Genomic DNA, 15,274 nt, shown 5'->3' with positions numbered 1-15,274 from the left:
ACAGAGCGAGACCCTGTCACTAAAAAATAGCCAAAACCCCCAAAACTCTGCAACTGCAGCTCGGTGTGCACCAGAAAGGCAGCTCTCCGTGTGCGGCCGGGGCCAGCCCTCCGCCTGGACTCAGCCCTGTCTGCAGGACGAGGGGCGCGAGCTACCCCCAGCGGCAGGTGCCCACGGGGCACCTCACTGAGCGTCCCTCCTGTTTCTAACACAATCGTCCAACACCGGTTTGAAGGATTCCTCTGCTCTGCTGTATTCATTTGCTCTAATACCCAAAGTTAGAGCTGAAAACAGTCCAATCACAGTGCACCTGACAGACTGCAGGCTGCAGGCCACCTGTGGGCAAATGCCGAGTGCACCCCCGGCCTCCAGCGGCTGCCCCTCGGGTGCAGCAGGAGGAACATGGTAAGGAGTGACTCCCAGGGGTTTCTCCTCCTTCAGGGCTACCCTGCCCGAGACCCGGGACCAGGACCCTGCAGCCCAAACATGACCGAGGAAGCGGCTCCATGGAGGGGAGCCCGGGAGCACCGAGCCCGGGGTTCTGGCACTACGGGGCCCTCTACTCTCCACGCGCTCACCCATGTGGCTCCTGGGCACTCACGCCCATCCCAGCAGCCGCAGCACAAACTGCTCAGCTGCTCCTGCCTGGTCTGCTCCGGGGGCAGCTTTGCCAACCCCCTGGAGCCGACAGCAAGGACCTGGTCGGCAGCACAGGTTGCTGAGCACACTGCACTCGGGCTCGCTGACTCGGAGGGAGGAGACCCAGCACAGGGCCGGCTTCCATCAGACCAACTGGGCGGGACAGGCCCACGGTCAGACCTACCGAGTTGAGTTATAGGGTGAGAACAAGAATGACGATAACCAGTGTCACAACAAAAGAGCTGAGGAGAGTAAGACACACTCCCTCGAAACTTGCCTCAGTAACCTTACGGGAAATCTAATTTCAAAAAAACCATAGCAAGAACAAAGTTCGCAGGAAAACCCCTGTTCAAATGACCGCAGATGTCATCAGTGGGTCTAAGTCCCCCACATGCAGTCAGTCTGTCTGGGTTTGAAGTGAGCACACATGCTTGGCACAGGCTCGTGTGAAGTCCCAGGAACGGAAGAGGAGATTGGAACGGAAAGATCTGCACATTTTAGGCATACTTACTCGGTAATTATGGTACGGTTCTGATTCTGTGTATTGTACCCTGAAATTCTCATACTGTCCACCACGCCAAAACCGCTCTATTTCATAGTCATAATAAGGGTCCGCGTAAGGCTCCAGTCTGAAAAAAGAGCCAATAAACAGTAAATCTGATCACTCAGGAATCCCAATGCAAAAATATCATGTCAAATGTTAGATGCAAGCCAGCGCCACGTTAAGAAAATAACAGGCCAGGGGTGGGATTTAGTCCAGGAATGCAAGGGGGGCTGTGTTAGGAAACCCACTAATAAACCACATATAATAATAAACCAAAAAGTCACAGGATCCTGTTCATAGATAACAAAAATATCTTTGACAAAAATTTCATATCCATTCTTGACAAAAAATACTCAAGAAGATAGGAATTGATTCATTCGTAACATAAAAATATATTTATACGCTTTAGAACTAAAGCCAGCACCTCACTCAGTGGAGAAACAGGGGGGACGTCCCCTCGGATCAGGAGGCAGCGAGACCCACTGTCTCGGCCACTGGCGCCAGTGTGTGCAGGCACCGCAGCTCGACTAGACAAGCGGGGCCCACGAGAGGCACGAGGACAAGAAAACACAGGAGCAAAATCATCCTGACTTGCACATTATATGGCGCTGTAACTGGAATCCCTGGAGACTTGTGAATACAGCCAATTCACAGGAGCGAGTAACCCATGGGGCAGAAGGACAAAACATTCACATTCCGAAGTAGCACCTTCACGCACACACGTAGTAGCCAGTTAGGACACAGAGAGCAGAGGACACCTTGTTTACAATGGCAAGAAAGAAGAAAAAGTACTTAAGAATAAATTACATCGAACCAGAAACGTGCAGGGCCAATCCCGAAAGGCACAAAGCCCATGTGAGTGCAGGGGGTGCCCCTCGCTGGGGGACCGGGTGGGCCGGCATCCCCCAGTCAGTTCTTGCTGTGCTGCTTATAAATTTAAGGCGATCCCAAGTAAAAACACCAATGAGCTCCTTTATGGAGCCAGACAAGTTGACACCCAAGTTCACATGGGAAATCGGACACCAAGACCAGCCAAGAAAACCCCACAAAAGAAATGCCCTCTGAGACATCACAACATCCTGCGAAGCCTCTGTGATTAAATTACGTCATTGCGGCCCAGGGAGAAACAAATGGCCTGTGTGGGACAGCAGGAGCCCACACAGAGCCAAGTACATACAACCAAGGTAGCACCTTGCAGGGCAATGGGGGGACAACTGACTATCGGCTGGGACGAAGGCCAGGCCAGGACCCACCTCATGCAACACACCTCCACCGGCTCCTGCCCAGGGACACGGGGTCTGCTTTGAACCCCTGGTGGAGCCCACACCTCCGCTCCTCCTTCCCGGGGGGCAGAGAGGAAAAGGAGGCACGCCAGGCCAGCGGCAGATGGTCCCACAGCTTCCTCCAGGGGATTTCTTGGCTCTAGACCAGGTTTTCCCACTGGGTGGACTGGGCGGGAATCTGAGGCCCAGCCCTGACACCCTCCAGGCCACCCTGTCACCCGTCTGCCTGCCCTCAGTACTGCAACGCCTTCAGCAAGGAGACCGACCCAAATCTGGCTCTGCCAAAGGGCCCAGCCTTTGCTTTTTCCAGACTGCCAGATGCTGTTCAAACAACCTCACTGGCACACTTCCCAGGTAATATTTCATCGTAACGATCAGTAAACATCTGCAGAGGCCCGCGGTGGTTCACACAATCAGGTGCGACTCCAGAATCCTTTCCCAGAGGGTTTCCCGCTCTCTGGCAGGATGGCAGGACCAGCACGTCCATTTCTGGGAAACTGTCGACTAAGCCAAATGGAAAAGGCCTCTTCCTGCAGGATTTCTCCAAGTCGCAGGACAGGCGAGTCAGACACGGGCAGCCGACAGAGCTCCCGGGAACCGCCAGCCCAGCAGGGCCCTCTGGGGGAACACGGCAACACGCCATCACGAAACGCAACCATGCTAACAACTGACTCCTCAGCACCACCTCGAAAACTCTGGAAAACATTCAAAAAACGAATTTGGAGGGTAGTCGTTTAATTCATTTGATTTTAAAATAAACCCTACGGAACAGTATCGTGGTCTGTACAAACGCTTCCCAGACTGTTTCAGGTGGACGGGCCTTCTAGGAAAAGGGCTGTGGTCAAGCTAGACTGGGCGAAGCTGGCTCCTGCCCGTCAGAGGGCTCTGCGGTCACTGACTGCCCAACCAGCAGGGCACAGTGGCCCGTGCACACCACGTGCCATCGGCAGATGCCTCACGTCCCCAGAGATCCGGACAGTGGCACACTTGGCCCTGGCCCGTGGAGTGGACCTGCCCCTCGCTGGAGAGAAAGCCCCAAGGTCCTGGCCAAGGAGGACCCACGGGACATACCCACCGGGTGTGGCGGAGGTGGCTTCTGTCCACAGCCCCCCAGGGAGAGGCGTGGCAGGAAGAAAGAACGAGGAAGAATGAGAAGTTTGGAGCTGGAAGCTTAGAGATCATTTAACTGTTTCATGTAAGATGAGGAAACTGAGGCTCAAAGATAACACTAGGGAAGTTCTAAAACATCTACTACCGTTTACTTTTTATCTAAGAGTTATGGACCCACAGTGTGGAGGAAGGGTCAGGGGGGTTCGCCCACATGCAGAGCTGGCCCTAACTGTCCAGGCAACCCAACCCTCCTCCCCGAACTCTGGGGCTTCCCGAGGGCACCAGTACAGGGTACAAACCACTTGTAATAAACACACGGGTCAGCAGGCACGAGTTCTCACCAGGCTTAGAGACCCTGTGTATCTGACAGCAGACTGAAATGACATCTAATTGCTTTCCTACAGCAGGGGAGGCAGGACTCAGGTCAGCCAACTCTTGACCGAGCCAGGCGGCGTGCCAGTCAGCAGTGGGTACGAGGGCAGGGAAGCAGGCCTGTGTGCTGTCTGTGGATGGGGGCTGGGCCCTATCTTTCTGGGGGTGGCGGGGCCTGTGCCCCACCTTGCTGTGGCAGGAAGGGTTGGTATTTTCTCAGTTAAGTGTCTGGACAGAGGTGGCGCTCAGCCAGCATCTGGGGGACCCAGGATCTGATGAAAGGTATGTGCCTTCTGAAAACCACTGTTCTGGCTTCTCTGAATCCCACCATGACATACCCTTCGAAGGGAAAAGAAGTCTGCACCCCGCCTTCAAAACAGCTGCTCTGGGCCACTAGCTGGGCTGCGGATGTGACTTGGGAGTTGGCAAGGGCAGTCCTAGGCCCTGGGCGTGCTGCCTAACGGGCTGCCCCCGACTGAACGAGAAGCTACCACTGTGACGGTGCTCCTCACAGACGACATCCTGGGCAGGCTTCGGGATCACATGCCTGCCGGGCTTGGAACAGTGTCCCCAGCAGCCCTACGTAGAGACGTTTCTCAGTGGCTTGTGCGCACAAGGCTTCTCGAGTCACATGGGGTCTGAACAAAGTGCCTGAGGTGGTGGAAAAGGCACCAGCAAAGCATCATGTTCACTAAGTGGTCCTGCTGGGTGAACCGCTCAATTCCCACAGAGGGATAAAGGAAAGCCAGCCTTCTTGTCCTGCATACCGTGTCTCAGCATATTTCCTCAAGAGCTCTTGAACAGCACAATTCCACCGTGAAGTTCCCAGCTCCACCCGGTGACAGCAGAAGCCTGCCCGCGGGAAGGAGGTTCCATGTGACAACTACTCAGTGCTGCCACTCTCAAAACTCAGCATCAGGGAACACAATCAAGGGGTATGTCCGCAGGCCGGGGTGAGCAGGGACTCCCTCCGTTCTGAGTCCCAGCTCCACCAGCCCTCCCCCACCCCCACTGCCAAGTTCTCACAGTGCCGGCCTACGCTGCTCCCGCCGCACACCCAGCGCCTCCTCCTCACCTCTGCAGCCACCTGGTCCCCACATCTACCGTAAGACGACACATCTACCTGTGAGGGGCTCTCTCTTAAGATTGCCAGGTGGTCTCTACGTCCTGCGGGACCCTTCCTGCAGTGCCCACCACAAACAGCCAGTGCTTTCCCACAGCACACGTACCCTGACCCTGTACCAGAGGTCCTGACGCATCAGGTCTGGGGTGGGGCCTGGCACAAAAGCCCCCAGGCTAACTCAACTGCAGAGAGGATATTAAAAAAAGAAAAAAAAACACAAGTAAAAACCTAGCTCTCAGATACCAGAAAAAATCTCAGCCCTATCTGCAGAGGCTTTAGAGTTTGAGGGTTCTGCAGTGTAGACACCTGCTCCCGGCAGAGAAGGGGGGAGCCAGCAGCCAGCTCCTGTCACCTGGGACCAAAACACAAGGGCAGGACTACAGACACCCGTTCCTGCAACCACAGCTGCTATGCACAGCGTGCATGCCCAGGGCACAAAACCTCAGAGCCGCGCTGAACCATGTCCGACCAGGGACACTTTCCCAGTTCTGCCCCAGTGAGGGAAACCAGAGGCAGGTGCTGAGGATCAACTCCAAGCTCCAAGACCTTTCCTTCCCCACGCAAACCACCGCACACGCTTAGCGCACCTGCGCCTTGCACAGGGCTCTGCACGCACTAGCTCCTGGACGCGGACTCTCTCCAAGGCGGGAAGGACGGTATCGTCCACATCCAACCCCACACCTCTGGAGCACCAGGGCCTGTCCCCGAGATCCTGCAGATGGCAGAGCCCAGACTGTCCTGACCGCAACCCTGTCCACATGGAATTTAATTAGAAAACATACAAATTTTAACCACATCTTTAAATTTCTACCCCTTCAACCTCTGAGTTGTCACCTGCTGTGGCAGGTGTGAAGCACTGGGCCTCCCTCCCCCACCCTGTGCAGGCAGGAAGCCAGGGGAGCTCGCCTGCCCTGGGGGGGCCCGTAGGGCCAAGTCGCCAGGATGTCCTGAAGTGCAAGCGCTGCCTGCCTTCCTTTCCTCTGTGCCTTTGGCTGTCATTTCAGATGGAAAGCACAATGACCACACTCTCCTAACAGCAAACATAAAGGTACAAACTATCGCTAGAGACTAAGCATGATGCTAGAGCCAGCCCCAATCACCCACTGGATGCAGATTCAGCTCCTGTGACCCGCACCCAACACCTGGCTCCTTGGGCAGATGCTCAAAGGCAAGTTCCACAAGCCCTACTGACACCCGGGGGCAGGAGCGGGGAGAGGGGCGCAGCCCTTTTTAAGCCACCTAATTTGTACAGATCTGACTGACACTCTTCAACCCCATGCACTACTCCAGTAATTATTTTTTTCACAGACCAGCAATCAACGTCTGGGAGGAGAGACAACAGAGAAAGCGTCTGCAATGCACAGGCCACAGCTGCCTTGCTCCTGCATCGCAGGGAATGTGGGAGGGGCGGGGAGCCAGAGACACAGACTTGTGGGGCTCTAGGGGCTCAGGGACGGCTGCAAAGACCCTCAGAATTTACAGGAACCACAGTGAGTACGCCCCAGTCCCATGGCCATGGCCCAGAGTCGAAACCTTCCTTCACAAAAGCAGAACACCGGGACGAGCTGACTGGAGAAGAAAGTCTGCGTTGGCTCAGGAGTGCCGCTTCCACTCCAGCGAGAGCGCGCAGCACAAGCCCGGAGTGCGCCTGGGGACCCGCATGTCGCTGCCCTCTCCACAGCAGGGCCTCTCACGGGGGACACCTTAATTCGCTTTCAGAGGGAGGGGGAGGCAGGGCCATTCCTTACGCGGTATCTCTGATATCTCTTGGGACCCGAGAATTCCAATCTCGGAAAACTTCATTTTCCTTGTCAAACTCCCGTTCATCTTCACCAATGGTCACCGTAAATCTTTTCTCTTCAAAATCCGGCTCCTGTTCTTTTCGAATGGTTGCTTTTTTTAAAACCTACCATTGTAAGAAAAAAGAAGTCAACACAGGGTCACAACACTCAGTGCTACTGTGACTGGCCAGGGCAGCACCGCGCTCGGGGCGGACACAGGGCCCCAGGTGCCTCTGGGGAGGGAGGGTCTGCGCCTGTCTGCAAAGAGCTGCCCCACGCTCACGTGGGGAAGGTGGAGCGCGCCCCTTCCTGCCAGCACTCCTGGAGATGACGGCGAGCCCCACAGGCACCCGCTGAGGACTGAGTGCAGGGACAAATGGCACAAGGAGCGAGGAGGGGGCACTGTCACCTCCCAGGACAGAAGCCAACTTGGAGCCAAGGAAGCAGGGCCAGGGTCAGCAGGCTCCAGTCCACAGACACCAGGGCCCAGATGGAGCCTGGAGTGAGGCGGTGGGCAGGGAAGGCGCCTGACAGCTGAGCCTGGGCAGGAGTGGGGGGCGTGGGCCTGGGGCACAGCACGGGCTGCCGCACCAGACTCCGGGGAGGTGGCTCCAAGTGGCACACCAGCCGGGATGTGGCCCGATGCTGACCAAGCCACAGGAAGACTGGGCCCCCTGGCCTACTAGGGTTCACCTGCGACCTAGACTGCCCCCAAGACAGGCAGACATCATTCTCCACTCTTTACCTCTTAAAAGGAACCACAGAAATAGACCTCTACCTTCAGAGGCTTTCCTGAATTGTCCATGACTGGCTCTGGACCAAAAAAAATGCTAGCCCTGTGCAGGGACCACCACTAGTGTTTTCCTCCTCAGGTTTTCTGCAGAATTCGGTTACCTCCTTTGCATGCCGGAGTCCTCGTTCCCAGGCACTCTCTGTTGGGGGCTCTGGAGGGGGTGGAGGCAAAATTTCATCAACTACTGGCCCACCCTATTAAGAAATAAGAAGGGAAAAGTTGAGAATGCAAGTAACACTTCAAATCTATAAAGAAATGGGGAGTAAAAATACCCTCTACAACACAACTTGGCTGCATGTGGCCTGCTCTCCCCTTACCAAGCCTCCCTGTCCCCTGGCCAGTCTAGGACTACGTCCACAGGGGGACAAGAAAAGCACTGGAAAAGGTGGCTCCGTAGCTCCCCCAAGGCACAAATGCCTTCTCCATGAGGTGTGTCAGTCTGTTGCCAGCTTGAGGTTCAGACAGAGCCCAGACGCCTGGTTTGCTAGCAGTCAGAGAAGAAGAGGCGTTCACGCACCCAAGGGTTGGCAGGCATCAGTGGGTGAGGTCCAAGAGGCGGGGCACCGTTGGGCGGGAAAGGGTCGGCTTTGGTGATTAGGGAGTAGTTCCCCTTGTCGTTCACTCCAGGGTGTATAAACCTACAGTTCATGCCCCAGGTACAGTTCCCTAAGGAAACAAAAGTCAGGTCAGAAAGGGTCTCCGAGAGCCTAACTGGGCGAGGGCCACAGCCCTTGCTGAGGGACTGGGATGCGCCGACGCGCAGCTGTGGGGTCTCGGGTGGCTGCGCGGCGAGGCCCCGAGTCAGGGGGCCGCGGCCAGGGTAACCTTCCCCACCCGCAAGTCTGCATTTCTCTGGTCAAAATCCTCGCAAGCCATTTCTGGTACTTAAATTGGTCTTCTACAGTTTATTCAGAAGTAACAATCAAAAACTGTCTTCAGCAACAGAACATCAGGGTTATTAGAGGAAAACAGCTTGACTTTTCAGCACAGAACGTGAGACATCTACGTTTTAATGCGATTAGTGAGTGAGTCACTTTTTAAAGACTTTTTGACCAGGTGATACGTGCACACGGCTCAAAAGCCAACACCGCACAGAGCATATCTAAGTAGCCTGAAAAAACATTTTCAATGGGTCAGCATGTAGTTAGATTTTAAATCATTTAAAAATATATATTCAGCCCTAAACATGATATTCCTTTTGAGCAAGTCTTTCGATAAAATCATGTTTTTCCTTACACAACATAAATTAAACAGAAATAATCATTTGGTATTTAGGAAAAAGCCAAATTTTATCTTTAAACATTATGTTCACCCGAGCTTGCATTAAAACCAAGTCGATACAACATGATGGCGTTATCGATCAAAATTATGAAATAAGACATACTTAAAATTGTCTCTCTGGGAATGAAAAATGACAACATAATTTTTTAAATTCTTAAAAGTGTTTAAGAGGTCACATACGAGTCAGAAAAGGTTGGGAAATGTTATTCTACGGGGGGGGGGTCAAAACCCCAAGGCCTCAGAGAGGGTCGAAGAGAAGACTACACAGTCGCGCATCTAGAGAAAGGTCCCAAACACCACTGACTTCACGACCCGACTCTCACAAAATACTCCTGTAGTATTCAACAATGCCTGTGCAAAGTAACAAAACTCACTGCAAAAAATCTGCAAGTACAAGAAAGCATTAACAATATAAACCGTAGCTCTTCTGTAATTTTTTTTAACCTAAAATACGTATCCAGGTGGTGGATAAGCTGACCTTTGTTATTCTCCATTCTGTTCTGTATCTACAAAATTTTCAAGACCCCACCTATGAGCCCACTGTCAAAGAAGATCTTTTCTCACGGGCAGTGGCTGGGGGAGACAGAGGAGCAAGGTACGTGGGACGTGAGCAGACACAAGGCAGCCGGGGAACGTGCAGGGCGCATCCCCACAGAGCCGGGTCCCTGCTGAGTGCCGTCTTGCCCTGGCCACCACTGCAGAGGGCACGGCTGGGACACAGGCCCAGCAAGGGCTAGGCTGAAGGGTATCCCATCCACCTTTTTAAAGGTGAGCTTTTTATCTATGTAGAAAAAAGTCTGGAAGGATATACACCAAATTGTGGGGACTGGAAAAATTTTATCTTTTGTTTTCTTGACTGCCTAGTTAGCACATACTACTTTCCTAATTTAAAACAACCATTTGTTTAATTAAAAAAAGGGAAAAAAATTCTCCAGGAAAAGAGAAGCAAAAATAAAGATTTTCTGGTTTTAAAACTGACTGATCCTTCGCTTCTAAATGGAACTTCAGCGCAGTGACGAAGGCTCGTGGCCGGTTTTGTGAGGACTCTACACGGACCTGGACTCCAGCCACGAGGGGACAGAGCAAGAGAGATGGACGCTGTCAGGAGTCGGGCGAGACAAGTTTCTTCACTTCCGAAACTCCTAAGTGCTCTTTTTGGCACACAGGGCTGCAAAGGGAGGATAATGTTCTTTTCCTTAACTAGATGGCTGGCACATCAGCAAGTGTTTTATTCTTTTATTAATCTTTATGCCGATTAAACATTGTGTTATTTTATGTATATAAAATGTTTCATAACAAAACAAACTTAAAAAGGGAATACATGTAAATACAAAGTGTCCACATATCTAAAGGGCACATGGCAGAGCCTCCCTTCCACCCCAGGCCTCCTGGCTCTCTGCCAGAGGCACTTACTGTTTTATTGGGCTCAATCAATCAATCTTCTCCCTCCCCCGTCGCCCCCCTCGCAGCCACATTATACACTGTGTTGAAGCTTGCTTTTTTTCTGCAAAACAATGTATCTACAGCAAGGAAACCTGCATGCTCAATACCAATAAACCGAAACTGTATCAGTGAAACAGTAACAATATATGTTGAAAAAGCTACAGCGGGTCCCTCAGCAGCAACTAGGGAAACTGAACACAGGAGACCGCTGCAGAGACGGCTGCGTCTCCTGATCCCGCACAGGGCCGGGGAGAACCCACCTCTCAGAGCGTGGGAACGTTGGCAAGAGCAAGGGCTTGTGTGAGCCCGTGTGAGCATGTCAGGTCCAGAACTGCTTTCAGATTTTTAAACATTTGATTTGTTGGCTGTTTTGGTTATCGGTGCAGTGCAGTGCTGATGTTTACACAGCTGCACGGCCATTGTGTATGCATCCTACTACAACGGCCGAAATAATTTTACAATCTCTATTTTCCTTACAAACCATTTGCTTCACACCAGAACTTTAAATAAAGACGTCCTGACAAAATGGTCTTATTTAAACATTCCTTGGTCCCCTTTCATGTGAGTCAGAATAATTTAAAATAGGTAATAAACCGAGGGATTGTCAAGATAAAGAAGTTTAAAGTGCTTCATGGTTTTTAAATACTTCATGAAAGGAAGGGAATATATAAAAATCTAATGATCTAATCTTAGAGACAAACCTAAGAAGACCTACCAATCTGTATTCTAACGGGCTGAAGGCTCAGTGAGCCTCGCACCCTGCCGTACTGCGATGTCACGCCGAGAACCCGCGAGGGATTTCCTCTCCTGCCTCACAGAGATGCATGACAGAGACTCGCAGGAAACCACAGTCCCATCCAGCGAGATTCTGAGACGTTTTAACTCTTGAGGAATATACTCATTACAGTAGCTAAAAAAATTGAAATAATTTCTGGGTTGCTTCTTCATAAATAAAGTAGACCTGAAACAGTGGTTCTCTAACATTTTGGCCTCAGCAACCCAGAGAGCCTTGTTTATATGGGTTATTTCTACTGATAGTAATTTAAAGATACTTCATTACTTGAAAATAACAAGAAATCCAATACACGGAAACATAAATGTTGCGTATCTAATGCTGACAACAGAACGACACGGCTGAATTCTCAGATCTGCATCTGTGTTCACTTTGCTGGGATGGGTTTTTTTGGTGGAAGTAGGTGAAGAAGATCTGGCCTCACGGAGACGTAGCGGGAAGGAGGAGGAGCGTCTTAGCCTTTCCAGACACTCTGGGATGTTCTTCTTCGATGCCATGTGGAAGCTAACTCATCACCCAGCTCCCTCAACTCTGTCCACTGAAGTCCACGGGTCTATCTCAAACTTTGAATGGATCTTTTACCCAGGTGTGATTTTGTAACATCCTGCAATGGTCACGTGGAAAAGTCATTACACAGTGGGAAGTTGTTGAGCTCACAGGGGCGGATACAAATTTTCCAAAAGTCGAATCTTCATGGGAGAGGGTGCATTTAACATTGCTAACTGCTGTTCTCACTGAAGTGGCAGGCTCACCTCATTCCTGCCAAGGCCCAGGCTGGCATCCCCACAGCATGTCTGCCAGTCTGTGAACGAGTGTTCCGCGGACAGAGTGTGGTGGTCCAGCTGCAGCTCAGACTTCACGCACGCATGGCCCCTCAAGACCACCAGACTTCAGTGCAGGCAGGGGTCTCCGGCCACCCATCCTACTGAATGTCGAGGGTGTGTACGGCGACACCCCCAGTCTGCTGCTGGGCTTTCCACAGCTTCAGTTACCTGAGGTCCAGAATACTAAATGGACAATTTCAGACATAAATAATCCATAGGCTTAAATTACACGCTGTGTGGAGCAGCACAATGAAATCTTGCGCCATCCAACTCTGTCCTGCCTGGGACAGAATCATCCTTTGTCCAGCGACCCACTGGCATAGTATGACTTGCCTATTAGTCATTCAACAGCCGTCTCAGGTACCAGATCAACTGTCAAGGCACGGCTTGTGCTCCTGGTTATGGCTCCACAGTCCAGGATCACCCAAAGCAGATGACCCTCCTTCCGACATGTCCTCAGAAGCCAAGAGCAGCCAAACGCCACGTCATGACGCCTACTGCACACCCCTCACCTCATCACACTCCTACCTCATCACCCCGCCCATCAGAAGAAGGGGGAGAGACACCCACATCACTTTTATTGCAGTACACGGTTGTCCCTGCCGTACGTTACTATGTCATTGTTGTTAATCTCTTACTGTGCCTGATGTATGAATCAGGCTTTACCATAGGTGTGCACACAGGAGAAAACATGCTGGCACTCCCCATGGCTCTGGGGTTTCAGGCACTGACTGGGGTCCTGGAACGTACCTCTGTGGATAAGAGGGGGCTGCCGCAGAGAAGGGTCTTGCTGGGGTGATGGAAACGCTCCACAATGCACCGTGGTGATGGCTGCACAACTTCGTGAATTTACTAAAAGTCACTGAATTGTACACTTAAAATAGGTGAATTTTATGGCACGTAAATTGTACTTCCACAGTTGGCTTTTTTGAGAGACTTGTACTCAAGTGTAAGATTTAATTAAATTCTAACTCTGACCACCGTATCACAGACATCAGGTGAAACTGGCATTCTGTTTTTTGAGATAAGGTCTCTGTCACCCAGGCTGGAGTGCAGTGGCATAATCATAGCTCACCGCAACCTTGAACTCCTGGACTCAAGTAATCCTCCTGCCTCAGCCTCCCGAGTAGCTGGGACTATAGGCGTGCACCACCACACCTGGCTAATTTTAAAATTTTTTGTAGAGCTGAGATCTCACTATGTTGTGCAGGCTGCTCTCAAACCCCTGGGCTCCCAAAGTGTTGGGAGCCCCTGTGCACAGCTGAAACTGGCATTTTGAATGCAAGTGCATGGTGGTGAACACCCGCTACTAGGACAGTCTTACTACTATTATGAAAACAGCTTAGACTGCAGGGTCCCCTGCAAGAGTCTCAAGGACCCCCAGGGGTCCACAGACCACACCATAAGACCTGCTGCTTTAAACACGAAAGAGAACACAGGGACTAAAAAATGAGCAAAAGACATTTCTGCAAGATCTAAAAATGGCCAACGAGCCCATGGCGAGATGCTCAACATCACTCACCACTAGCGAAATGCAAATCGAAACCTCACTGAGATACCAACTCACAGCCATTAGGATCGCTACTATCAAAAACACAGAAAACACCACATGCTGGCGAGGACGCAGAGACACTGTGCACTGTGGCGGGAACGTAAGCAGTGCACTGCTGTGGAAAACAACTTGGCGATTCCTCAAAAAATCAAACACAGAATCACCACGTGACCAGCAGCTCCACTCCTGGGCGCGTGTGCGAGCCCTGAGAGCGGCTCTCGAGGAGACGTGTGCACTCCCGTGTTTGCTGCAGCCCAGGACCCACTGCCGGGTGACAGGTAAGGGGACGTACTCTGTCCACACAGTGGAATGTCACTCGGCCTTAACAAGGAAGGGCATTCTGACACAGGCTACAGCATGGACGCATCCCAAAGACATTCCACTAAGTGAAAGAAGCTGTCACAGAGGAACAAATGTTATACGATTCCACTTGCATGAGGTCCCTAGAGCAGTCAGGATGCACAGAGACAGAGAGGAGAATGGCGGGTGCCAGGGGTAGGGGCGGGGGCCGAGAGAATGAGAAATTGCTGTTTAATGGGTACAGTGCTTCAGTTTTCCAAGTTGGAGAAAGTTCTGGAGATGGATGCTGGTGATGGTTACACAACAATATGAATGTATTCAATAACACTGAACTGTATACTTAAAAATGGTATGTGTATTTCACCACGACTTAAAAAAAAGTGGCAGCAGAGTCAAGGAGGTCTGGCCCACAGGACGAGGCGGGTACTTGTTAACACAGGGCTAAAGCAGAAACCCAAAGTAGGACACAATTTTTAAAAAATGCTATTTATTCCTTTGTGGATAGAACTTTCTGCCTTGATGATTCAAAAAAGATACATGAGAGGTAAAAAATACCATAAAAAAAGTATTGATGCTTTAAAATATTTACAAGTAGTGTTCCTAGCACATTTTGTTGTCAGTGGACATGAACATCAACATGTCTAACAGGCAATCGGAAGATAAGTCTATAGATCACAACAGTCACAGAAATAAAGCTAACGAACTTGTGAAAGAAGAATTTTCAGGCAGGGCTCAGTGGCTCATGGCTGCAATGCCAGTACTTTGGGAGGCCAAGGATTGCTCGAGGCCAGGAGTTCAAGACCAGCCCGAGCAAGAGCAAGACCCCGTCTCTATTAAAAATACAAAAATTAGCTGGGCGTGGTGGCGTGCACCTGTAGTCCCGGGTATTCGGGAGGCTGAGGCAGGAGGATCGCTTCAGCCCAGGAGTTTGAGGTTGCTGTGAGCTAGGCTGACGCCACGGCACTCTACCCAGGGCGACAGAGCGAGACTCCTCAAAAAGGAAAAAAAAAAAAGATACAATTCACATACCATAAAATACTCCCATTTACTGTATACAATTCAGGGATTTTCAGTATATTCATGAAGCTGTGCAACCATTACCACTATCTAGTTCTAGAACATTCACTCCATCACCCCAAAAGGAAACCCTGAACTCCACAGCCCTCACTCCCCACCCCCAGCCCAGGCAACGACTGATCTACTTTCTGTCGCTGGGGACGTGCCTGTGCCGGACGTCACACGTGAACGGAGCCACACAGTGTGCGCGTCTGGCTTCTGTCACTCGGCGTCGTGTCCAGGTGCCTCCGCGTGTGCAGCCCATGCCAGAACTTCACTCCTCTGTGGCCGAAGGACACTCCGCTGCGTGGGGAGACTACTACTTACACGTCACCCGTTTTGGACGCCCGGGTTACCTCCTCCTTTTGGCTCCTGTGAAC

At 51.5% G+C, this 15,274-nt stretch overlaps 1 protein-coding gene across 6 annotated transcripts in view; it reads right to left on the bottom strand.

Annotated features, from left to right (window-relative positions):
• ZC3H18 (zinc finger CCCH-type containing 18) overlaps positions 1–15,274 on the bottom strand; it is a 53,856-nt gene that overhangs the window by 23,478 nt on the left and 15,104 nt on the right. For all 6 annotated transcript variants that reach the window (XM_045533789.1, XM_045533790.1, XM_045533791.1 and 3 more), the window contains 4 exons: positions 8,163–8,311; positions 7,747–7,839; positions 6,820–6,977; positions 1,151–1,268 (listed from right to left, as the gene is read on the bottom strand). In XM_045533789.1, the coding sequence (XP_045389745.1) occupies positions 1,151–1,268; positions 6,820–6,977; positions 7,747–7,839; positions 8,163–8,311 (518 nt within the window). The remainder of the gene's footprint in view (positions 1–1,150; positions 1,269–6,819; positions 6,978–7,746; positions 7,840–8,162; positions 8,312–15,274) is intronic.

The sequence above is a fragment of the Lemur catta genome, chromosome 20, assembly GCF_020740605.2.
Source record: "Lemur catta isolate mLemCat1 chromosome 20, mLemCat1.pri, whole genome shotgun sequence".
Lineage (NCBI taxonomy): Eukaryota > Metazoa > Chordata > Mammalia > Primates > Lemuridae > Lemur > Lemur catta.
Note: the sequence above shows the minus strand (reverse complement) of the source record. Positions and strands in the feature narration are given on the sequence as shown.